General features: G+C 36.9%; 4 protein-coding genes across 5 annotated transcripts; 2 read left to right on the forward strand and 2 right to left on the reverse strand.

The window, feature by feature from the left end:
* LOC110416366 (DEAD-box ATP-dependent RNA helicase 39-like) lies at window positions 1–6,528 on the forward strand. Its single transcript, XM_021428352.2, has 9 exons — window positions 1–611; window positions 1,179–1,274; window positions 1,358–1,546; window positions 1,706–1,846; window positions 3,052–3,192; window positions 4,462–4,604; window positions 4,689–4,818; window positions 4,949–4,997; window positions 5,580–6,528. Exons 1-9 carry the CDS (start codon window positions 87–89, stop codon window positions 6,017–6,019), a joined length of 1,854 nt encoding a protein of 617 aa, XP_021284027.1. The 5' UTR covers window positions 1–86; the 3' UTR covers window positions 6,020–6,528.
* Window positions 6,529–6,550: 22 nt separating this feature from the next.
* On the reverse strand, window positions 6,551–7,564 carry LOC110416368 (nucleolar protein). The gene has a single exon (XM_021428355.2). The coding sequence runs from the start codon at window positions 6,960–6,962 to the stop codon at window positions 6,558–6,560; it is 405 nt and encodes a 134-aa protein (XP_021284030.1). The 5' UTR covers window positions 6,963–7,564; the 3' UTR covers window positions 6,551–6,557.
* A 147-nt stretch (window positions 7,565–7,711) lies between these two features.
* LOC110416367 (embryogenesis-like protein) lies at window positions 7,712–11,160 on the forward strand. Of its 2 annotated transcripts, none has more exons than XM_021428354.1 (2): window positions 7,712–8,380; window positions 11,142–11,160. In XM_021428354.1, exon 1 carries the CDS (start codon window positions 7,855–7,857, stop codon window positions 8,374–8,376), a length of 522 nt encoding a protein of 173 aa, XP_021284029.1. In that variant the 5' UTR covers window positions 7,712–7,854; the 3' UTR covers window positions 8,377–8,380; window positions 11,142–11,160. The 2 variants fall into 2 exon arrangements, with proteins under 2 accessions (XP_021284029.1, XP_021284028.1); XM_021428353.2 differs by lacking the exon at window positions 11,142–11,160 and adding an exon at window positions 10,295–10,773.
* A 5,366-nt stretch (window positions 11,161–16,526) lies between these two features.
* Window positions 16,527–20,537, reverse strand: LOC110416972 (Leucine-rich receptor-like protein kinase family protein). The gene is made up of 2 exons (XM_021429130.1): window positions 17,488–20,537; window positions 16,527–17,205 (listed from the first exon to the last, which is right to left on the reverse strand). Exons 1-2 carry the CDS (start codon window positions 20,492–20,494, stop codon window positions 16,823–16,825), a joined length of 3,390 nt encoding a protein of 1,129 aa, XP_021284805.1. The 5' UTR covers window positions 20,495–20,537; the 3' UTR covers window positions 16,527–16,822.
* Between the last annotated feature and the right edge of the window lie 3,322 nt (window positions 20,538–23,859).

The following is a 23,859-nucleotide window of genomic DNA, read 5'->3' on the forward strand; positions in this document are numbered from 1 at the left end:
ATGATCATCATCATCATCATTAAACTCCTTCTCAGACAATACCAAAGTCCTGATAAAACCCACAAAAACCCAACTGCCCTGAGAGCATGATGCGGAAAGCTATGATGGGAGGAGCATCAAGAACTCTCCTTTCTATCTCTCTTCTGTCTTCAACCAAACACTTCTGTCACTACCCATTTCTCAAACTCCCTAAACCCTCTAGGCTTTTACCAGGGTTTAAGCCTTTATGCACTGCCACAGCCGCGACCCCCGCCACCATTGAACCTGACCAATTGAGACATTCCATGCTACTTGAAAGACTTAGAACGAGACACCTCAAAGACTCTACTAGAACCCCATCACCCTCTAAACCTCAAGAAAAAGTGGCTGCCTTTGATAAAGAGGGTGAGGCTTCTGACAAGGGGAAGAAGAAGAAAAAGGGGATGGTTGAGAGTTTTGAGGAGTTGGGTTTGAGTGAAGAATTGATGGGTGCTGTTAGAGAGATGGGGATTGAAGTTCCTACTGAGATTCAGTGTATTGGGATTCCTTCTGTTTTGGAAGGGAGAAGTGTGGTCTTGGGTTCTCATACTGGCTCTGGCAAGACTCTTGCTTACATGTTGCCACTTGTTCAGGTCCGCTTTTGTCCTTATTGTTTTTTTTATCACTGACTGGTTTTTGGAATAAATTTTGGATTGTTTTTAGAGGTGCTTTTGTGGTTCCTTGCATGTTTGCCTTTTCTCATTTCATTCTGTTTTTAGTTAATTATTGTGTTTTGGTGATTTAAAGGTATATTTTTCTTATATTTTTCCTTTGTGATGCAATTGAATTTTGAGGTGTTTTGATGTTCGCTTGATTGGATTAAGTTTTGGATTTTTATCGTATTATGCCTTATGGATCAATTGAAATTTTGGTGTGTTTTTCATATCTTTCTTGAGTTTGGGCCACTTAGTTTTCATTTGCATCCACAGCACTGGAATTGTGATTTTGGATTTTGGAGATATGTGTTTTACTTCTATCAGTTCAATTCCATCTTAGTTTGTGGTAGGTTGGAAAATTTTAACATATGACCAGTAAAGATGGATTTTGCTTATAGCTTCTTGCATGCTTTGTAGCATTAAGACCAATTTTATGTGGATTATGTTGGTACTGGAAATTCTAAAAATTTAAAGGTAATCTGGCTTTATATAATGGTCTTACAGTTGCTGAGGCTGAATGAGGCGATGTTAGGTATGCTAACAAAGCCCCGGCGTCCTCGGGCAGTTGTTCTATGCCCCACAAGGGAGCTATCTGAGCAGGTTTTCATTACTCCCTCTGCTATTTGGACTTCAGAATTGTTATAGATTTTGCCTTTATAGTTATTAATTAGTGGGCCTCTTAGGTTTTTCGTGTGGCAAAGTCTATTAGCCATCATGCAAGATTTAGGTCCACCTTGGTCAGTGGTGGAGGCAGGTTGAGACCACAAGAGGATTCTTTGAATAACCCAATTGACATGGTGGTTGGGACCCCTGGCAGGGTTCTTCAGCATATCGAGGATGGCAACATGGTTTATGGTGACATCAAATACTTGGTACATGTCCTAACATATATATCTGAATTTACTTATTCTATACAGCAGTGTCTGTATCTTTTTACCCCAAGTTAGCACAATATCTACTCGGTGTCAGTAAATTTGTGAAGAAATTTTAATTGATCTATGTACTTATTGATGTTGCTAATCTTTTTGTAGGTTTTGGATGAGGCAGACACCATGTTTGACCGTGGCTTTGGTCCTGACATTCGCAAATTTCTTGGTCCACTAAAAAATCGTGCATTAAAGCCCAATGGCCAAGGATTTCAAACTATTTTAGTTACTGCTACTATGACAAAGGTTTGCTGGCTCATCTTACTCTTGTGCCGGACATTCAATATGCTATGCTCTCTTGTTGAAATTAAATTTTTTGTCTTGCTCACAAAATGTTATCATTTACCTTTATTTTTTTTAGAGTAAGTCCATTTACATTTTGTGGGATCTAGAGATTGAGTGATATTGAGATGCTGAACAAGGAAAAATTCAATTTTATTACTTGGGTAATTATTATAGGTGTGCTTTTTATGCTTCTGGCTCTGTTCAGGGCATTGGATTTTAGAGGTTAATCTGTCATATTGCTTCTTGACATTGTGCTGCCTTTAGATAATTTAATGCCAGTGCTATATGTAGAAGCCAACTTATTAGGTAGAACATTTCCAGAGATCTGTATTTGGCGCTTTTGACTTGATTATATATTAGGTGGATTTAAAGAGGGAGATGCCAAAGGTTTATCTTTCTGCAGGCTGTTACAGAAAATAATAAAATGTCAACAAAATTTTGAGGGTTTACTTATTATCTCCCCCCTTCCTTTTTTCTATGAATAGCAAGAAAGAGTTTTATTTCATCAAAGAACATTTAAGCAAAAATACAAGTAAAAACAGAGCAAACCAAGGCAGAAGATAAAGATTCACTGTCAGACCTTGGTGGAAACAAAAAAACTACCACTTCAAAAACTCTAAAAGAAATAATTTTGCAACCGTAGGATACCAGATTTAGCAAGACCAGCTGCTAACTCATTAATAGTATGAGGAACTTGCTGGATTGCCATTTGCCTAGCTGCAGCTTTAGAGCTTCAATATGTAGAATAAATTTTGTCAATTTCTATAGAGTTGAGGTAGGATTTAAAAGTCAATTGAACGCATTGAGGAAATCACTCTCAATAATTAAGCAATGAGAATTGGCTTATTTTGAAGTAGCATAAATGATAAAGGCTTCTCTACTGGCAAGCAACTCAGCCAGATTTGAGTCAATAAAGACCAACTGATTTAGAAAACATTATCTTAACAGAGCCTACCTTGTCTTATGGTACCCTGCCTATTCCAGCATCACCAGGTTTTCCTCTCGACAAACCATCAACATTGAATCTTTCCACTTTCTAATGAACACTTGAGAGATAATTTAAGTGTGTAGTTACTTATGTATTTAGGTCCATAGTAACTTGCTTTTTAGTGGTTTGCTTTGGTTTATTGAGAATTTGAGATATTAATATTTGCAAGATTTTCCAGGCAGTGCAGAAGCTGATCGACGAGGAATTTCAAGGAATAGAACATCTACGAACATCAACACTGCACAAGAAAATAGCATCTGCTCGGCATGATTTCATCAAACTTTCAGGTTCTGAAAACAAGCTGGAAGCATTATTGCAGGTCTACTTCTGTGGTTCTTTCTCATTCACTTGTGGATTGTGAGCAATAAAAGAATAGTGGTTATGTCATTCAATATTGTAGAATTTCCGGCAGAAAATCTCAAGACGACCATTTTATAGTGTTATTCAAAATAAGAGGACAATATTATAGTACTTTTTAAAAATGTAGTTAATACACATATGCAATTGTTGCAAAAGAAGGCATCTCCTTGATAACACGGTTCATCTGGTAGAACTTCCAACTTTTCTTATTTAAATGGTGATCCCACAAAAATAAGGAGTAGTTCCATGTCAATACTTTTGAGTTTTGATTATAATTCTTTTTACAATTTCTTCAATTTTGTTTCTACAAAGCTATTTTAAATTTAACTTAGTTAATGTAGTTTTGACATCAAGGAGGATTCCTCTAGGATAAGAACTATATAAAAATCCTTGAATATGAGTGTTAAGCCATGTCAGTTATATCTGTAGTTTGTATTGGCCTTAGATTCAGTTGGGCCTTTCCAACTATTCCCAATTGGTTTTAAGTTGGACACCCACACTTGAATATGATAGCAGAGCTCAATTGTTTGTTGCTCTGGTTTTGTTGATCACATGTTAGGCATGTTTCAGTCAGTTGTTGGCCTACATATGAGCTTTGTTAAGTAGTGTTACCCTACATTAATTAGGTTTATAGTTTGTAGTGGTCTCACATTCGGCTTGGACCTTTGGACCTATTGCCTACAGGTTTTAAATTGGATGGCAATGCTTTAAAACAGGATCTTCATCATAGAGGGTAAAGTGTAATTTTCCCTAATATGAATGTGGTGTAGATAGTTTTCGCATGCACTAGGTAGAATAAGAAAACGCCACTGCAGAGGATTTGTTCTCTCAGATTGCCAGACTGCTAACAATAGTACTCTAGGGTTTTGCAATCTGTCACGTTGAAGTTGCTTCCTAACTCTTACCTTTGGTTTGTATTGTATATCTTTGTCCGACTTATACTCTCTGGTTGTCAAAATCTATGAAGGCTTCTATTTTTTCTTTTTCCTTGGCCAGGATCTTGGGAAATGATGTTAACAAGTGAGATGCATGTTCTCTGAACAATAGTTTGTTTAACCAATTTTAAAAAATTAGTGAAGTATTTTCTTCGACAACATTAACTTTATAAGGAAAATTTGAGATGTCAAATTGATTTTAAGTTTAACAACAAAACTGTTCTAGTTCTGTGATATGAGCATTCTGACTAAGTACGGTAAATTATATAGGTTTAGTTGCTTATCCATTATAGGTTCTTGAGCCAAGCTTAGCTAAGGGAAACAGGGTGATGGTGTTCTGTAACACATTAAACTCTAGCCGTGCTGTGGATCATTTTCTTGGAGAAAATCAGATCTCTACTGTCAATTACCATGGCGAAGTGCCTGCAGAACAAAGGTGAGATATTACATCTAGATCTAGCACCTACACATCTATGTTTGTCCAAAGGATATAGTCCAACTGTTTTCCATATAAAAACAGGGTTGAAAACCTGAATAAGTTCAAGAGTGATGATGGAGACTGTCCCACATTGGTTTGCACGGACTTGGCTGCTAGGGGACTGGACTTGGATGTTGATCATGTTATCATGTTTGATTTCCCCTTAAACTCTGTAAGCCATCATATCTTTGGTCAAAATGTTAAGAGTCCTAGCTTGCTCTTTTCTCTAACCTGAACTCCTTTGCTCTTATTCCTCCTTTCTTTCTAATTCTCTTCGGTTTTACTTTTCCTTGGCCTTTTAGATTGACTACCTTCATCGCACTGGGAGAACAGCTCGTATGGGTGCCAAAGGTCAGTAACTAGGTCATTTCAAGTCTGTGCATTACTTGTTTTATTTTCTATTCACTTAAATAAAGTAAGTGTTATTGTCATTTTAACTTTGTAAAGAATGCACCATGGGTGTTAGTTTGAGATGCTGCACATTCAAATTCCTAATGATTTGCTTTATAGACTTCACCAATCTTGATATTTCTTCTTTCAACCAAATGGTAAAATATACTGTATGGAGATTTGCCAAAAGATATGTTTAGTTATATATCATATTCCCAACCAACAGTGCTATTGTTATCAATAGATAGTTTTTTACCTTCCCCTTGGGGATCAATTTGTTCCTTGACCCCCTTTTTCCCTCACAAAAACAAAAAGTATCTATTTGTAAATTACTTCTGTTATTGCATCTTTAAGTGGACAAACTAATCAGTTTACAACATGAATCTTACTACGACATTTTGCTTCTAACGTCATATCTTCTTTGTCTCCACTTAGATGCAAAGTGGATTTTTATCAGGTTTAGAAATTCTTAAGGTTTGTTGCAATTTTGATTTTCGAAGTCGTATAGAAAATTTAATTGCAAAATTAATCTTCTCTTTTCAGGTAAAGTAACAAGTTTGGTGGCTAAGAAGAACGTATTGTTGGCTGAAAGGATTGAGGAGGCCATAAGAAAGAATGAGAGTTTGGAATCTCTTACTGCTGAAAATGTCCGAAGGGACATTGCAAGGGCTCAGATAATTGAGCAGAAGGGGAAGAATGCTAGACTGATTAAAGTGCCAAATCAGAAAAACAAGACTAAAGCTGTGTCTGCTCACATATCAGGGAAAAAACCCTCAATTGTGAAATCAGTAAAATCACCTACTCCAGCAAGACCTTCAAAGAAAATAGTTAAGGTGTCAAAAAATATGAAGTCTGCTAAAGCATCTTCAGTGGGAAAGAAAAACAGGTCCAGTGGAGTGAATTCTACGGCCAAGAAACTGAATGTTGTTGGGTTTAGGGGGCGAGCTTCCTCTAGCAAGACAGATTCATTTAGGCGTAGTTGATTGCGATAAAAATTTCTGGATCTTGCAGATGGCTTTTAGCATGTAAACTTCATTAATGAAAAAAAAAAAAAAAAAGATTTCCATTTTTTGTAGATCTTTCTGATCTTGCTTACCACTAAGAACTGGTTGTAATACATCTAGATCGTCCGTACAGTATACACCCTTCAAGAGTTAGCTGAGGATGCCATATAGCCTAGTGGCAAGTGGGAGTTATACTAGCGTGCTGTGCTGAAAATTCATAGATGGAGGCGGGATGTAATCGTTCTTATTTGCATAGGCATTGATTTCCTCCACGGTGACCGTGCCATAGTTTATAATATTTAAAGTAGCAGAACATCAATTGCAACGTACAGAATTCAGTATGTACGGGTTTAAAGATTCCAGAAAGCTTTGTTTTACAGGATATTCTGATGATTCTACTATATTGTCATTATCCTGATATAGATTCATCTAAAGGGAACTCTTTGTTAAGCTAGCTTGGAAATAAGAGCCACACTTGAAAGTTCTAGTCGACAGTCTTCATACGCCTCAACTTGTCTTACTTCCGGGTGAGTAGAGGGTGAGCAGGTTTGGGAGGGGTTACAATGTTGCCTTCAGAATCATATATGATGACCCCAGAGAAATCCGGAAGCTGGCATTTCTCTCCCATGAGTATGTTTTTCTGCCAAACAGGTTGTCCACCGCTGAACGTGCTCCTGTCAACATCTTCAGGTTGATCAGGTTGATAGCCATGAACCCCGGTGGTCATAACTTCATGGTTTATTTCTATGACCGGATCTTCGTCAAAAAATTCATAACAAGCTCTCCACTGACGACGCAATTTACGCGAGTGAGAAGCACACTTGATGAATGCAAAAGCGCATAAAAGAAGAGTAACTGCAGCCAGACCTGCTTGAGATGCGCTCAGGGGTGGTGCTGCTGTGAAGAGAAGTTGGCGAGCCATGAGAAGGAACCTGAGAGTGAGTTTTCAGGACATGGTGAGGAAGATTTATATAGCCTTTTGTTTTGCTAGAATTCGGGTCGTTGAAAGTAGAAGGATTTGTTAGAATCTGACTGGTCATGTGTGGTTTAGGTGAACATTGACCTTCACTGGTAACGTGCATGCTATCCTTGATGCTTTAACCTGAACTCGTAGTTGATGGTTTGGTTAATGGTGGCCGGTTTCGTCCCAGAACAGTTGAACCTATCCCAATTGGAGGACTACAACAACCAAGCAAGGTTGCTCATAACCACAAAGATTTCTCCTTAAATATTTGTATAAAGCAGCATAATACAAGCAAATGCACTTTGTTTTTATATAGTATATTTAGGGCTGGATCCAATTATTATTGGAATTTTATATTCAATTTTAGAATTTCTGTCTTTCTTCTCCATTGTCACGGTCTAAGAATTCGTATCAGATCAAGTTTATCAAGTTAATGGTTCATGGAAATCAGAAAATTAAACAAGTCAGATAGAACAATAGACAGAAAGTTCAACCCACGTATAGGGTAAAAATGTCTGCACATTCTCAGAAATGTTAATATGATTTGAATTCTTAAATTTACTGATTTATTATACACAAGATTTAATTTTATTTTTATCTTATATTCAAATTCTATTTAGGAGTTATAAGCTTATAAATACCCTTATTTTATTTATAATACACTTTTTTTTTTCCTTACTATTTTGTGTATACGAAGTTGAGCGCAACTCTCAACAAGTACATCAATTCTCAAAAGGTTAGATTTTTTTTTTCAATTATTTTTATTATTCCCGACACTTTCTTCTTTCCTCTACTTTGTTCTTCTTCGCCTCTGTGTGTTGAATTAAAGTGAAAAAAGAAAAATCCGAAAATGCCTTATCGTTCAAAAATTTCCCATTACAAATTCCTTTTGAGACACCCTTTTCAATCATCTCCAAAACCCGCATCTCCATTAACCATCAACTCGCTTTCACCGGTTCCAACAAAGCTGGTTAACTCAGTCCCATTTCCAAAACCCCTTTTTTTCCACTCAAAACCCAATCTTTTTCAATACCCAATCTTCCAAACCTCACAGACGCAACACCCAACTCACCAGAACCTGAGAAAGTACAGTAATGAGTCAGCATCTGGGTTGGACGTAAACAAGGAAGTTGACTCCATCAACCTCAAGTTTGCAGAGGCAAGAGAGGAGATAGAGATGGCAATGGAGTCTAAAGAGACTGTTTACTTCAATGAAGAAGCAGAGTGTGCTCGTGCGGCTGTTCAAGAGGTTTTGAACATGTTTGAAGGGCTTTTGGGGAAGCTACCGGAATCCGAAAAGTCTGCTTTGCAACGTTCGATGGGGCTTAAGATTGAGCAGTTAAAGGCGGAGCTTCAACAGTTGGATGATTGATGAGGTTGGTTCAAATGGGTTTTCCTCAAAATCAAATTTTTTGGCTTTGCTTTGCTTCGCTTCATTTGTCAGACCTGATAGAGATGAGGGTTTAGTGATTTTAGTGGTGACGTTTGATTGGATTGAAACGATACCATTTTGAATAACGGGTTAATACGTTTTACGTTCTACGATTATGATTTTGATGATGATGATAAAAGAAAATGTCTACTATTTAGAGGGAAGTATTTAGAATTGTTGTAAACTTGTATCATCTATGATGAGATGATAATAGCATCCTTATTGTTTATCTGGATTTTTTTTTTTTTGGATCAGTTCTTAGTTTTCTTGCACTTGTTATTGGCTTCTGGCAGAATTGCTCAAAATAGGCAGGTTTTCCATTTTGCTAGTTCTAAGAAGTATTAGTTGGATTTGCAGGGGAATACAATCACGAAATTGAGCAATAGTTAAAGTGAAATCATGTTAATTGAAAATATATAAGCACAGACAAATTGGATTGTTAAACAATGAGGTAAAATCCATGGGCGGTTTGGTTAGAATATTGTGTGTTATCTGGAGAGCAATCCAAAACACGATGCCATGCTGATAAAGCTGGTTCAGATGGGCAATTTTATATCTTCACACTTGATTGAAACACGGATTGGTTTCATTACTTTATCCACTTTTGGTTTTACCGTCCCTTGTTTGAAGGATAAATATTGTCCCTGGTCCAACATGACGCATCTCTCCATCTAATCATTTTTCTGGCACTTAATCACAACAAATCTTCAAACCACTATCTGGCATTACTTGCATTCATGAAATGTTGCAATACGTTTAAATTGTTCATAGAGAATTGTTAGCCAGCTAAATAGGCAAGGGGAATTCCAGAGCTAGTTGTTCAGCCAGGAGGATGAAGAAGAGATGATCATAAACTCTGATTTACTTAAAACAGCCATATTTGGTACACTAGTGAAAGCTGCCAATCACATCGTAGGAAGTCTTTTAGGATTTTAATCTCTTACTATCTACTAAATCATATGACAGCTTGTTTTGGAGATTTTAATGCTACCATGTTCTGGCTATCTTTACCTGCAATACCAGTAGATACCCTGGCTTGACTAGTTGAGAGCATCAGATGCACAACTGGATAATATGATGTCCTCAACGTAATATTGGAATGATGAAACCAAACATCGTTTGATGTTATGTTGAGAGATTAGTCATTTTCTAAGGATTTCCTTTTCGATGTATAACTTGCTTAATGGTATTTGAAGAATGAACTCAAGGAGGAAGAACTTTTGAATTTTTTTTCTTTAGTCAGAAAGAGAAAGCAGAAAAAGGTGCGTGAAGAAAGAAAACTATATTGCCAATAACAGTTGTATAAGTTGGTTCTGAGGTTATGACTGTTCTGAAATTATGAACAATAAGTACTTTTAAAAGCAAATGAACCATACTTTTAATGCTAGTTAAAAACTTGAAACTATGTTATACAAGTATGTTCAACATTGAAAAGTTGACTTCTTTCTCACCAGTATATCGTAGCTTGAGTTCTGATTTTATCAACAAGGGACACATACTTCTTTGAACCCTTGCTAGGCGTTTCATATTTATATTCCTATGAACCACCAGGAAGAGCTTCATAATACCAGGTTTATACTAGTCAAGTAGCCATCTCTTTATTTAAGGTGCTTCAGAAAAAGGACCTTTGGATTTTCTTGCCTCTGTTTCTGAACAGTCAGAGTAATCACACTTCAGTATAATATTTAACTTGTAAAAGAATTTGTGGTTGATGTTGAATGCCTGCATAGAAAATTTCCTCTTCACTCAATTATTGATTTTCTTGCTTGCCTTTAGTACCTCTACGTTATGTTGCTCTAACCTTCATTTTCCTTTGAATTACGCATGTCTGACACATGTTCGATGGCCATGGGTATAGAGACCTGCCAAATATGAAGAAAACCTTAGAAGAAATTGAATAAACTCATGTCAGATGGATACCTGTGTCTGACACACACCCCTTAGAAGAAACGAAATGAACTTGTGTTGGATGCATATCGGATACTCACCCAAGTCTGAGTAACATACCCTGCGCATTCCATTTTTTCTCAGGAACTAGCAAATTGATACATTTTCATGGTTCGAGAAATGAATGGCTGTTTTCTGTAAACAAATGTTCTGTTATGAGCACATTATCTGAACATGAGTGAAGCTTTGATTTAGGATTTATGAAAAACTTAGTTTGAATACTCAGCCATTTGTCAATATAATCAGTCTGAATTATTAGTTTGCTAAGAAACTTTTGCTTCTTTCAAACTAGAAGCCTTAATTAGTGGAAGTCAAACCAGATAACTCCATAGATTGCAGTGGGTATGATTGTATGTTTTGGATTTAGGTTCTTCCTTGCACGGGAGCTAATGCATGTTAAGTTGCCCTAATATAGCCTCATTCAAACTGGCATTTGTAATTTGTGGATGTTTCCTCGGGAAGATTATCCATTAGATTCCTTGAAGGACGTAATAGCTGCCGCATTATTACTGTATAAGTTTTTCCTCTTGATAATCTGTTTGAACTTGTGTTTGGAAAGGTTTCTGATGCCTCGGAGCATGCATTGGAGTTAACATGTGGAAAGGTTTATCAGGGACTTTAAAATTTAAATTGTCATGTTGCTCCCTCACCTCAATGATTCCATTATCAGAGTGGACTTTTGTGAAAAATGATCTATAATTAACATTGTAATGCTTTTTGAGCAATTGGTTTAACAATGGTTAGGACTTGGGTGGCAGGAGGAGATTATGGATGTATAATGTCCACACGGCAATCTGATTTTTGTTGTAGATTTTGCAATTCCAGGATTTTGAGCTTCCGGTGTTGTCACATATACATGCCACAATGAATGGTTCAATTCACTCGAGAAACTTTGATCATTCCCTGATAGGCGGCTAACCACGTTGTAAGGGAGAGAGGGATTGAGAATAGTGGAGGTGGGTGAGACTTTAGGCATCTGATGTGGGCAAAGTATGAGGTTTGGGTCCTCTTGGAGGAGGTTGGAGGTTTGCTGCGAAGTTGAAAGAGGGCGTGATTGATGATGGCGTTGAGCTTAGAAATCAGAGAGCAGCTGGCGTCTTTTTATTGTGGAGGCTATCTGATGCTTTGCTTTCATCTCTCTTTTGGTTTCTGCCGATTGTGGTTCTGACCGCTGGAAAATCTTTCTACTAGTTTTCTATTTTGTCTCCATCTTTTGGCGTTTTGAGCCTTGGAAGTCTGTCGTGTTTTTCTTTCTTTGTGATGCTGCTGGTTTTCTTCGCTTGTTTATGGTTCCTGTTGTTCCAACATGGATGGTCACCTTGGGAACCAACTCTGGTTGCCCAAAGCAAATATTGTGAGTGGATGGATGCGTGGAACTCTTTCTTATGATTGGCCAGCTCTCAAGGTCATGTTTTGCAAAAAAATGAGGATAACAAATGGCAAGGAGTTGACAACGAAGGGTCAAGTGAAGCAAAAGAGAGCAGGCGGTTTTTCGATTAGCGGACGGAGATGATCTTTGGATGGTTCATGGGTCACCTAGGATGGTATGCTGTTTCCTTCTCTCCCAACCGCCGAGAGGGTGGCCAAGAGTAAGTGCTGAGTGAAAATCTTTTTGATCGAAGGGATCTTGTGTCTGTCGACCTGTTTGGATGTGAGTTGAGGGGTTGGGTTACAGGAGGAGATTATTTTTTTGTAATTATATAACTGAGTCTCAAGGTGGTGACAACTACCAGATGCTGATCTTTTGTGTTCATCAGAGACGACGGTTCTAGGCCTATAGTCTGTGGACACATAATCTTGTCTGCTGAATGCCGACCTTCTTCCACTTGAAATGAAATCATACCTTTCAAAAAGTAAAAAACACAACACTTTGTAATAAAAAACGTTTTAAACAATTTCACTTTGGTAGAACCTCTTTCTCAATTGAATCAAAAGATATTTGAGGAATCAGACTGGCTTCGAGGATGTGTCTTTGTTTCAGAAGATGATCTGAGACAATAACTGGAAAGGGAGGGTCCAGAGGATGAGAGAGGAGACTGGTGATTACAAGGCTCTTCAGGTAGGAGTCCTCACTGTGATAACAAGGCTCTTGGCATCAGCCTTGTACTGTGTCTGCGTTTCCCCTGGCACCTTTGACGCAGGATTTGTTGTCAATTCATAGAAGTTTATGATACAGATTTCTTAGTTGACCTCAGATAGCTAGTGTATAAGTCTACTGTGGACTTCTTGTACCATTCCCCTTGTATTTCTTTCATGCAGTCCTTGTTAAAATCTTTGTTCCTAAGTTTTGTTATTGGTTTAATAATTTGTGGTAAAGGGTCTCTCATCATTCTTTATTTGAATTACTCCGTGACAAGATTCTCCTACTAGTTTTATTCAGGGGTACAACATCTGTCTACGATCTTTTGTACCCCTACTGCTGATTTTGTCTCCTGTTCTTCACTCAGCTTTTCAAAGTAATGTCTGGGTGGAAATCAGCATGGCTTATAACAAGGTAGAACGTGTTATAACTCCCAACTGGTAGTAAGCCAGTAACAAAAGTTGATATCAGTCTTGTGTTGTGAAGATGCATTTGCTTTCATTGATCTCTGGCTGTCTTTGGTTGATAATAGAAATTAATCATCACTAGGGCTTGACTTGGAGCCTTTACAAGCTCATGAAAGTGATCTTGGTCTACATTTAGGAGTGATTAGGATTGATATTCCAATTGATTAGAGGCCAGGGTCTGTCGCTGCACATGCCTTGCATTTGTTTAATTCTGCCAAACCACATACATCTCTGAAGCTTCAGTCAATAGCCAATAATTTGCTTTTATTTTTCGCAAATTTGATAGTCTGCATGCTCAAATCATGTTTTGCCAACAAATCCTGTAGGTTTATCTGAACATGCACATTGAAACAACTAATTCAAGCAGAATACCACAATAAAGAGAATAAAGCGTTTGATTGCTGAGAGAACGTGGGGGAAAGGAGATTTGTTTCAAGTCTTTCCGGGTACCAAGTGTTGGTTCCTTCTATTTGTGATAACAAATACCAAATGCTGTTCCAAAACCATGTTGGTTTGCTGGAAATGAGTGGGGATGAAAGCCCATGATGGGGGAAAATTGGAAAGCGGGGGCGTATCGATAAGGCTTTCATGACTTGAGTCGATAAAAGGAAAAGGCTGCTAGGTAACTGTTACCAACATGGATGGTCCTGAGTACGCATATCGGCAATAGCCGCACGTTTTGATCCTTGTACCGAAAGCTGCAAAACCCGACATATCTTGAACAAGAAATTGACTGAAGAAGACTGGAAAAAGACAATGGTTGGATGAGATCATGAAGGGAAGGTTTGTTGTTGCCAACAGGCCTTGGTTTCCCATGTGGTAGGGACCAGCCTTCCATCGCTCTTTTGGACTTTTCATTGAAAATGGTCATCAAATCTCAATCGACCTCAACACAAAGGAAAAGAAAAGAGGCTGTTGAACTCATCATAGATCCTCACATATTGTATTGTCAGTGTCAGGCTTAGTCCAGACAGAACAACAACTGTTGAGCGCTTTGTTTTTTTATTAGAAAGGGAATGTAAAAGAGAAAGGAAGAGCAGAGAGGAGGCTTGTGGGGACGTTGTAATGAGCTGATTATTAGGTCGCTTATTAGCAGAGATCTTCCATTTGGACCAAAAAAGCACTAAAAATTTATAAAGAGTGATGGACCAAAGTGAAGACTAAGATTACCAGAGGGGGGAGGGACAAATCTATTTGTCTGCTTAGGCATGTGGGATAGAGGGAGGGAAGCATGGCCTGTTTCTGGCTGTCTGCTTTTCAGCTGCATCACAGGGCCTACTCCCAATACGTGCATGCTGTTGAAGGCTTTCCTTTCTCGTCCTCCCTTCTACCCTCTACTAGATTTCTATTCATCTGAAGGCCTAATTTCAATACTTGCATGCATCACAGTGCCCTTCCCTTTTTTTTTTTCTTTTTAAATCACTTTAATATTAAAGGCTATTGTCAGTTAAAATTTCACTATACAAGTATACCTATCGAATAAATAGGATATTAGCAAGCAAAGTATTGATCCCGCAGAAAATTGATCTAAAATTTTACTAAGTATTGAAATTAGAACAATTTAGTTTTATTTAAATAATTAAAATCTAAATTCTAATTGAACTAAAAATTACGTAACTAAAACTAATTTAATTAAAAATTAAAGCAACAAGATAATTGGGCAAACAACAAATCAAACAAGCCTAGGATTACAATATCCCTCACACTTTATTTAAATCTTACCTCTCTTTCTTAACTTATTTTAATCTGTTGAATTGCTAACCTAGAGTCCTAAATTATTTATAAGGGTCTCTCGACTCATTTTCTAAAAATATCTATTTTAACCAAAACATGATATCCCTATGTGAATTGAAATTAAAATAAATTCATTAAATTCGGACTCTAATCTGGCTACATATGACCTATAGGTATATCCCTATCTTATACGCAAATCAAATAATATGTTTATATGCTATCCCAATTTTAATCTGCACTAAACTCCCTTTTCCAAGTTTGTTTAAGTTCTTAAATTAATTTAATTGGTGACCAAGCAGTTAAAAGCATTAAGAACAAATTAGAATAAACAATTCAAATCCTATTGAAAATAAGCAAGAAAGATATTAAAAATTTAGATTACATATGAGTTCAATTGCAATCCTAGAAAAATAATTTAGTTCATAATATCTAACAAAGACAACATCCAAATAAATTTAGTCATGAATCCAAGTCAAAGAAAATAAGAAAAACACAAAGGTAAGAAAGAAAACTAATAATTAGAGCTTTGTGATCTTGATTCTCTCTCTAATTCTCTTATTTTCTTGCTTTGTTCTTGGCTTCCAATCTCCATAATAATTGCTTGCTGCCTCTTCCTCAAAATCTCTGAAAAAAATCCTTTAAATAGGCTCCAAATAACCTAATTTTCAAAATCCCGTCAACTTCTTTTATTTTTGGAAAGTCACCTAACACTGCGGCGCTACAACGTTGAGCTCTCTGAAAATTTGTATGTCTGCTTCCTTTCATCAACGTTGCAACCCTGTTCTCCCAGTGTTATGGCAGTTTGTCAATTTCAAACGTAAGTTTCACCTTGACATGTTTCGAACTGGGTAAAGTGGTAAACATTAAAGTTTTAGCCTTGTCTCTGAAATTTTGAATGGATCAAGAATCACATCAATTGGACTCCTGGATTGAAAGATATGCCCCAAATACCGCATCATATCCAATCCTTGCGTACTGCTTCAGTGCCCCGAATTTAACAAATATTTTGACCATAATCCAATCAGAAATGGGTGAATTGATAAAAATAAGGGTTGTAGCCTTTTTCTTATAATTCTAGTGGTCCAAGAATTACCTCATTTGGAGTTGTTTAGAAAGAGATATAGTCAAAATACTGAAACATATACAAATGAAGTCATCACTATACTTGCACTGACTTTCATTAAATGAGCCTTTTTCATCAATTTTCTACAAAAGTCATAAGAGAAATTAGCAATAACTACTCTTAAAATAATTTAAAATAAAACAACATAAAATTTAACTAAAATAACTTAAATTAGTCACTTACCAAGTAATCAATCTTAAATTAAAAAAACACCTAAAACGCTAAAATCCAAACCTAAAATCTCAAAGATCTAGCTACTTAAGCTCTCAAAATGTATCAAAATAACTCTATATAATAGAGTTATCAACTATCAATAACTACATCACTTGTCGCAGGTTTTGAGGTTTCTATTCATCTGTGCATAAGATTGATCATTGAACTTTCTGTGTCTCTACCTCCCCAGTTCGTAGCTTATATCTACGTTATCTCACAAGATTAGTATCACTTGAATCTAATTTACTTGGAGATTCAACTTAAGATTTGCAAAGTTATGCTTCACTCTTAAATTTTTTGTTGTAAAAGTGTTCCCATTTTGTGCCAGTACTATTAAGTAAAATGTACTATTTCTGTATATGGATGATTAAAATCGTCTACTTTGTTCTTATTATAATTTGATTTTATAATGACAAGTAAGCTCAAACTCGGGCAGAAATTTGGGGAACCTTGCAAAGGATTGGATATAAAATTGAAGCGTTGGATTGTTCAAATGGAAGGCTGTGAATCACCATTCACTCTGGAATGCAGCTGATATTCAGCAACTAACTGAATACAAGGATTGGGCTGAAAGATTTGCTAAGTGTGACACGATCCATTAGCAAAATGAAAGAAAACAAAAAGGGAGAGGCACTGAGAGCAGATCAGCAACGTTGATGATTCTAAAAACTGTACAACAGACCCCAAGACCATCACCCAAATCCAACAATATCTCTATCCTTTCTTTCCCATAATGGCACCACTCCTTTGTTTATCTTGCGATAGGAAAGACAAGCAATCTATGATGTTCTTGGAGTTTAAAAGAGAGTAAAAAGAACAAAATTAACTTTGATTTGAGGACTGCTTTATTAGAGGTTGAGAAGTCTTTCCCCATTCTTCAGGTGGGCTCTTCACCTCCATTAGCAGTGCCACCACTTCCTTCATGGTTGGCCGTTCTGCAGGTGAAGAGTTGACACAAAACATTGCAATTCCAAGGGTTTGAAGCATTTCTTGAACCATTTGATCTGGTAATCCTCGAAGCTTTGTGTCTAGAATTGATGCTGCTGGTTCGAAGTTACCCATTTTCTTTTTCACCCACTCAACAATGTGCATTCCGTCACCCACCTGAGATTCAACTGCGCTACGCCCACTTAGTATCTCCAGCAGAACCACTCCATAACTGTAGACATCGCTCTTCTCAGTTATGTTCATTGTATAACCATATTCTGCATTGATAATGGGCATTTGTCAGATTTGAAACGGAGGACACTTGCACGGGAATAAGAATAAATAACTAGCATATGTTGGTAGCTAAATGTCACACAACATAATAACAAATGAAATCAAAGACCTCAAACAAGTTAAAGACCGTTTTACAATATTATAGTCAAACAGGTTTCTTGAACTATGTCTGAACATACAGGCATGAGTGCACTTCTCGAACTAATCATACGAAGTTATGATAAAATGAAATGCAATGAATAAGTTCTGTAATTAGAAATGCTTGCCTGGGGCAATATAACCATAGGAGCCAGCTACTCTGGACATTGCGTGGTGGTAGTTTGGAGAGTTCATCAGTTTTGCCAAACCAAAATCTGCTAGGTAAGCCTCAAACTTGGAGTCTAGTAGTATGTTATTGCACTTTACGTCTCTGTGAAGAATTGCAGGTACACAATCATGATGAAGGTAAGCTAGACCTTGAGCAGATCCAATAGCAATCTTGTACCTGGTTTCCCAATCCAAGTTTCTATTCCCCCGCAAAAGCTGTTGCAGATTACCATTGGGTATGTAGTTGTATAGAAGGAGCTTAACACTTTTATTGGAACAATAACCTAAGAGCTTGACAATATTCCTGTGCCGAATGTGTCCAAGAATCTGAATTTCTGCTGCAAAAGAGTCCACTGCAGGTTCTTCATCTCTTTTAGTTTTCCAGAGCTTTTTTACGGCAATCAACTCCCCACTTGGCATTTCTGCTTTATAAACAACCCCTGAACAACCTTTTCCAATGACATTCTCATCCTTAAGGCAGTCCAAGATGTTATCAATCGTAAAATTGAGCTTCTGAAATGGAATGAAGGTCCATGGATAAGAGAAATCTTCAGCCCCTGGTGAAGAGGATGATGCTCCTGCAGATTTCTCTACCATATACCTATGATTTCTTGTAACTAGAAACCATGAAGCAAGGACAACTATAATAACTGAGGCCAGAATCACAGAGATCAAAGCAACAGTTTTGGTTGATCTTAATCCACTCTTTCTAATTAGACGTGAGGAACAAGTAGAACCATCAATAGATTCACATAGATTCGGGTTTTGAAGATAAGAATTGGAAGACAGAGTACTAAAGAAAGGTGTTACGGGAATAGGACCTGAGAAATTATTGAAGGAGATATTCAAAGAAGTAAGACTAGCAAGGGAACTTAAAACCTTAATTCTCCCATGTAGCATATTATGAGACAGATCAAGTGACTGTAACTGTGTCAAACTAGACATTGATTCTGGTATTTCACCCGTAAACAAGTTGGAGCTCAAGTCCAAACTGATTGTTAAGCTTGTCACGTAACCAATTTCAGGTGGAATTTCACCAGAAAGACTGTTGTAGCTTAAATCAAGCAGAGTAAGTTTCTGCAAATTTCGAAAGGATTTCGGGATAGACCCTGTTAGTAAATTGTTATTGAGAATGAGCTTGTTCAAGTAACTAAAATTACCAAAACTTGGTGGAATTTCTCCAGTGAAGCTGTTTCGACTGAGATCAAGCTGCTCTAAATTCACAAGCTCCCCAAGCTGAGATGGGATTTCTCCAGTAATGTAGTTGTTGTGCACATCCAATAGCTCAAGAACTGTGATGTTGGCAATCTCAAGAGGAAGGCCACCGGAGAAATGATTCATGTATAAGTCAAGGAAGACTAGGTTCTGCAGCTGGCCAATCTCCTTAGGTATCTGCCCTGAAAGCTGGTTTTCTCCAAGCCTTAACCTCACCAGTGACTGACAATTTGCAATACTTCTTGGCAACCCTCCTGATAAAGAATTTCCCAGAAGCAGAAGCTTACTCAACTTCTTCAAACTGAAAATTTCTTCTGGTATTGAACCAGTAAGCTTGTTCCTTGAAAGGTCAAGTGCGTAAAGTTCTGTGCAGTTCCCGAAAGAAGATGGTATTGTTCCAGAAACTGAATTTCCCCACAAAAAGAAACTCTGCAAGTATTTCAAGTTACCTACCTGCCATGGGATTGCACCGGATAATTGATTCTTGTCAAGTTGAAGAGCAGTCAGAATCGAACAGTTACTTAACTGCCAAGGAATCAACCCAGTTAGCGAATTATCAGACAAGTGAAGTTGCTCAAGAACTACTAGCTTTCCAATGTCACCAGGTATTTCACCAGTAAGATCATTAGCAGAAGCATCAAGCACAACAAGTGATGAACAATTCGAAAGCTCAGCTGGGATAGAACCTGACAATGCATTACCCCATAAAAGCAAGCTAGTAAGCTTTTGCAGCTTACCCAATTGAGGAGGAATATTACCGGTGAGCTTGTTCATGTGCAAATACAGATTCCTCAACTCTGAGCATAGCCCCAGTTCAGGTGGTATTGAGCCAAATACCTCAGTATCATAAAGAGCAAGTGTTTGGAGGTTGATCAAGTTGCCAAATGTCGGTGGTATCACACCAGAAAGCCCGGTGGCCGCAGCGCCAAATGTGGTAAGATTGGCAAGTAGTCCTAACTGTGAAGGAATTTCTCCTGTTAGATAAGGATTGCCTCCTACTCTGAACTGTTGGAGAGAGACCAGGGAACCCAGTTGAAATGGTATTGAGCCGTTAAGAAGATTGTCTTGTAGACAAAGGACTTGCAGTGAAGTGAGGTTAGCTAGTTGTTGAGGAATTCTGCCAGCCAATTTATTTGAATTTAAGAAAAGAAACTGTAGTAAAGAAAGTTGGCCCAGCTCTTGAGGAATGGGACCTGAGAGAGAGTTAGAGGAGAGGTCTAAAAGGCGAAGATGAGTAAGTTGACCAAATGACGGAGGGATTGTTCCTGAAATATTGGTGGAGGAGAGATTGAGAAGTTGCAAGGAAGAAAGAGAGGAAAGTTGTGGCGGTAGAGAAGAGAGATTAAGGAATGTGTTTGGTAGATTGAGGGAGATAACTCTGTCTTGTGGAGAACATGTTATGCCTTGCCAGGAACATGGCGTTTGGCTTTGGGGGTTCCATGAGAAGAGAATTGATGAGGATGCTTTTGCAGATGGGTCGGCAGCTGCTAAAAGAGAGAGGAGTGCTTCTCCGTCAGGTGAAAGGGAGGTGACAAAAAGTGTTCTACTCATGGCTATGCTTAGAAGGAACAGAAAGAACAAGAAATAGGTCCTTGCAAAATGGTTAGGCCTTGCCATTTGAGCTATGAAAATGGCTTGGGGGTGAAAACGAAGAAATAATGGGGTTGAGAGAAGAGAGGTTGGTGAGTGTGTCTTGGTCTTGGTGGACGTGATGGTGATAAGTGATAGTCCACTTCTAGGAGGAGACAACATGCATGTGAGAGAGGCTCCTGTGGACGTGAGGCTTGCTTACAGTTTACACCAAACTGTTGAACACACATTTAGTGATGAAACCATGCATGTGAACACCAAGGAAAAAGATAAGTGCCATAACCTTCTATTGCAAGCTTATATTGAACACCAAGTCAAAGCACTGATGGTGAAGAAAACATTACCAACGAAGAAAAAAGAGAGGTCCCCTCCTCCAGGTGGTGGCACCAAAGACAAAGAAAAGCTAAGACAGGTGGTGATGGCAGCGATGGTGGTTGGTGAGCAGCTTTAAAGCCAAGGTCTGCGACGGCATGCACCTTGAGTGGTGGTGCAGGCGGTGGCAGCGATGGGTTGACAGTTAAAAAGAGAGTGGTGGTGGCTGGAGCTGATAATTAGCTTTGAAGGTTTTGAAGGATGAGTGTGTTGTGTTGCCTTGCTTGTCAGCTAGAGTTTTAGACTTTGAAAGACTCCATTTCCTATGGCATTTAAACTCCAATGCTTATTTTATTGCAGCGATTTGGGCGCCACAAGCTATTTTCATTGGCCCGTATTGCCCCAAACATTTCAATTCAACAGTACTTATTATATGAAGCTACCATGTTCTAACTGGGGGGCAGTGTTCACTTCATTGCCGTAATGGTGACCAAATTTGTAAGCATCCTTGGTTTCCTTCATCCCTATCCGTACACGTGTGATTACCCTGGACCCCACCAGGTGAAGAGTGGCAGAATCTAGTGGTAGAACCTAAAATGCTACTGTTAGCCTACATTAACATAAGCTGCTGTATGCCCATAGTTTTATGCATTTGGCAGAATGTAATTAGCAGTACAATGGTTGCCTTACCCTGAACTGGAAATATATTAGCCAGCAATGCATGTTTGGTAAAATGTGCAAATGCCAAACTCACTTTTGTTAAATTACCATGTTAGCTTTTCATATTCATTTATTGTTGAAGCTAAATGAACACCAACCATTAATTTTACTACTTTTTCAAAAAGGGTAAAATGGGAAGGTGATATGGAAAAGAGAGGGAGGGAATCAACAGTGTTGAGGGTCCATATATCCCTGGGTATGGAGGAGAGCCTGGGGCAGAAAGAATGCCTTGGGAATACAAGACTTTGATGACAAGAGGAGTGAGGCAGAGGCAGGCAGCTGCCTAGGAGAATGTGAAAGGCAAAAGGGTTAACAACAAGCAAACCAATTTCAATGTCTTTTTTCTCAAACTTAAACTATACAAAGTGTTTAATTAAGTAATTAAAAAGGGTTGGCGTGCAAATAGAGGAAAACTCTATTGGGAGAATCTGGCTAGGGCCTAAGAAGGGAAATTTGAGCAAAAAAACATAAAGGGTTTTATTTATTTATTTTTTACTGTGGGGTGAAATTAAGTAAGGTGAGGATGATTTGATTACCGAGGCAAGGATGGTGGGTTTGTTTTGGGAGTGGGGCAAAAGGGTCACATGAGAGAGAGGAATAAATAAGGGCACTGGTTTCAATTAAGGTTTTTATTAGGGTTTTCTAACCCAATTTCAGCCGCACAAGACATTATCCCCACATTAATGTCATAAACCTTTTTTTAAGCAAACAAATAGGTTCATCTTGGTGTGTAAAGACTCTTTTATACCCTTATGAAGTTAATCTTTCATGGGTATTTTTGGAATTATAGTTATTGTAATTTTGTTTTGTGTATTGGATGCTCAATCAAATTTTGTAAATCCCTGACACCAAAGCCATAGTTATGTACTTGTTCTTGGGTCCATGAAGTCAAAACAGTTAATAATTGGGCTCGAATACCCATCACAAGCCCAATTCATAACCCTCACCTCCTCTCTATTACCACATTCATTACTCATCCTTTTTCTACTTAAAAATAAAAAATAAAAAGGACGCCACTCTTGTCCTGCCTAGGTTTCTCCCATCTCCCCTCATCCGTCATGAATCCTTATCATTTTCAAATTTAAAGGTTTTTAATTTGAATTTGAATCTCAAAAATTGACATTAATTAGATGTTAGAATTTTATAAATCATTTTTACTTTAAAGAAAATAAAATATTTTAATTTCATATTGAACAAATAAGTGATTGTAAAAAATCTTATAAACGTTTGTGCTGACTTCTGAAAAAAATAATATTCTCATAATAAAATAATATTCAAATAGACTCAACAAATAAGTTAATAACCCTTTTAATTTAAATCTTGCAAATCTAAAGAAATATGGTTTATCATATAGAAAGAGTTAACACGTGGTTTTTTTTTTTTTTGGTACATATGAGAAGTACAATATGAAAAGCGAAAATTCTAATTTTGAATCTCAATTGATCTTTTTAAAGAGAGTAGCAATTGCTTCACCAAATTTGAGTTGTTAACTTGTGTTATACGATAAAAAATTCAGTGAATTTTCATATAATAATAATAATAATAACAAGTCATCACCTAAACAATATGTTTTTGATCAAATTTGAATTTCATTTTACTAGTTTTTTTTTTCTATAAACTACTATTTATTGTCACGTGAATGTACATGAATATTTATTTTTTATTTATTTTTAAATAATACTTATATATATAATACAACTATTTTTAAAATATAAAGTTGTTTCTCTATAAACAAAAAATATATAATTGACTGATAATTATATATACAAGAAAATTAATGCTTTAATTATATAGAATTAAAATTTGTAATCTATAAATTATACAATATTATTAAAAGTAAGAAAAATATATTTTCAATAAAAATCATTCAATACAATTAGAATTCTTACATATTTAGCAAATAAGATAAATTTTACTAATATAAATAATAAGAGATAATTAAAATTAATAAATTAAAAATAATAATAAACAAATATTATAATTTTTGTTTTCCACTTCCATCCAGGCTTTATATTGCTTGAAGTTGACGGACCATTATCGATGCATGTTGGTATCCAAAAATTTCTTACTTAGCTAATTAGCCAAAGATATACATATGTATATAGCTTGCCAACAATGAGGATTAGATAAAATATATATATATATATATATATGTATTTTAATTTGTGGTACGTAAAGTCATAAGATTCGAGTGATAAGTTATAAATTAAAATAATTATTATATTCGTATAATCTATGATTATAATATTTGTACTTTGTATATTGGTCCAGCCAGTTCCCCATTGAGGCTGCAAGATCCCTTACTATTATTAAACAAACTTCAAAATTAATTATATGTTAATGCGCCGCTACATTTCTTGTTAACTTCTTAAACACCTTATTTATTTAACATTTTTAATATTTAATTTTTTTTATCAAAATTGTTAATAAGGGATGTTGTAGAATGATCTGAATTCATTGTGAGGAGAGAGATGAAAATTATATCAGTTTGTAAA

This window comes from Theobroma umbraticum, unplaced genomic scaffold, assembly GCF_002168275.2.
Source record: "Theobroma umbraticum cultivar Fairchild unplaced genomic scaffold, ASM216827v3 scaffold_51.0, whole genome shotgun sequence".
NCBI lineage: Eukaryota > Viridiplantae > Streptophyta > Magnoliopsida > Malvales > Malvaceae > Theobroma > Theobroma umbraticum.

Excerpts from the sequence above, each read along its gene's own strand:
- LOC110416366 (XM_021428352.2), top strand. The coding sequence starts at position 87 with ATGATGCGGAAAGCTATGATGGGAGGAGCATCAAGAACTCTCCTTTCT. Across the intron at positions 3,193-4,461 it reads AGCTGGAAGCATTATTGCAG|GTTCTTGAGCCAAGCTTAGC; the intron begins GTCTACTTCTGT and ends TATCCATTATAG. Across the intron at positions 4,998-5,579 it reads AGCTCGTATGGGTGCCAAAG|GTAAAGTAACAAGTTTGGTG; the intron begins GTCAGTAACTAG and ends TTCTCTTTTCAG.
- LOC110416367 (XM_021428354.1), top strand. The coding sequence starts at position 7,855 with ATGCCTTATCGTTCAAAAATTTCCCATTACAAATTCCTTTTGAGACAC.
- LOC110416972 (XM_021429130.1), bottom strand. The coding sequence starts at position 20,494 with ATGTTGTCTCCTCCTAGAAGTGGACTATCACTTATCACCATCACGTCC. Across the intron at positions 17,206-17,487 it reads CTATGGTTATATTGCCCCAG|AATATGGTTATACAATGAAC; the intron begins GCAAGCATTTCT and ends TTATCAATGCAG.
- LOC110416368 (XM_021428355.2), bottom strand. The coding sequence starts at position 6,962 with ATGGCTCGCCAACTTCTCTTCACAGCAGCACCACCCCTGAGCGCATCT.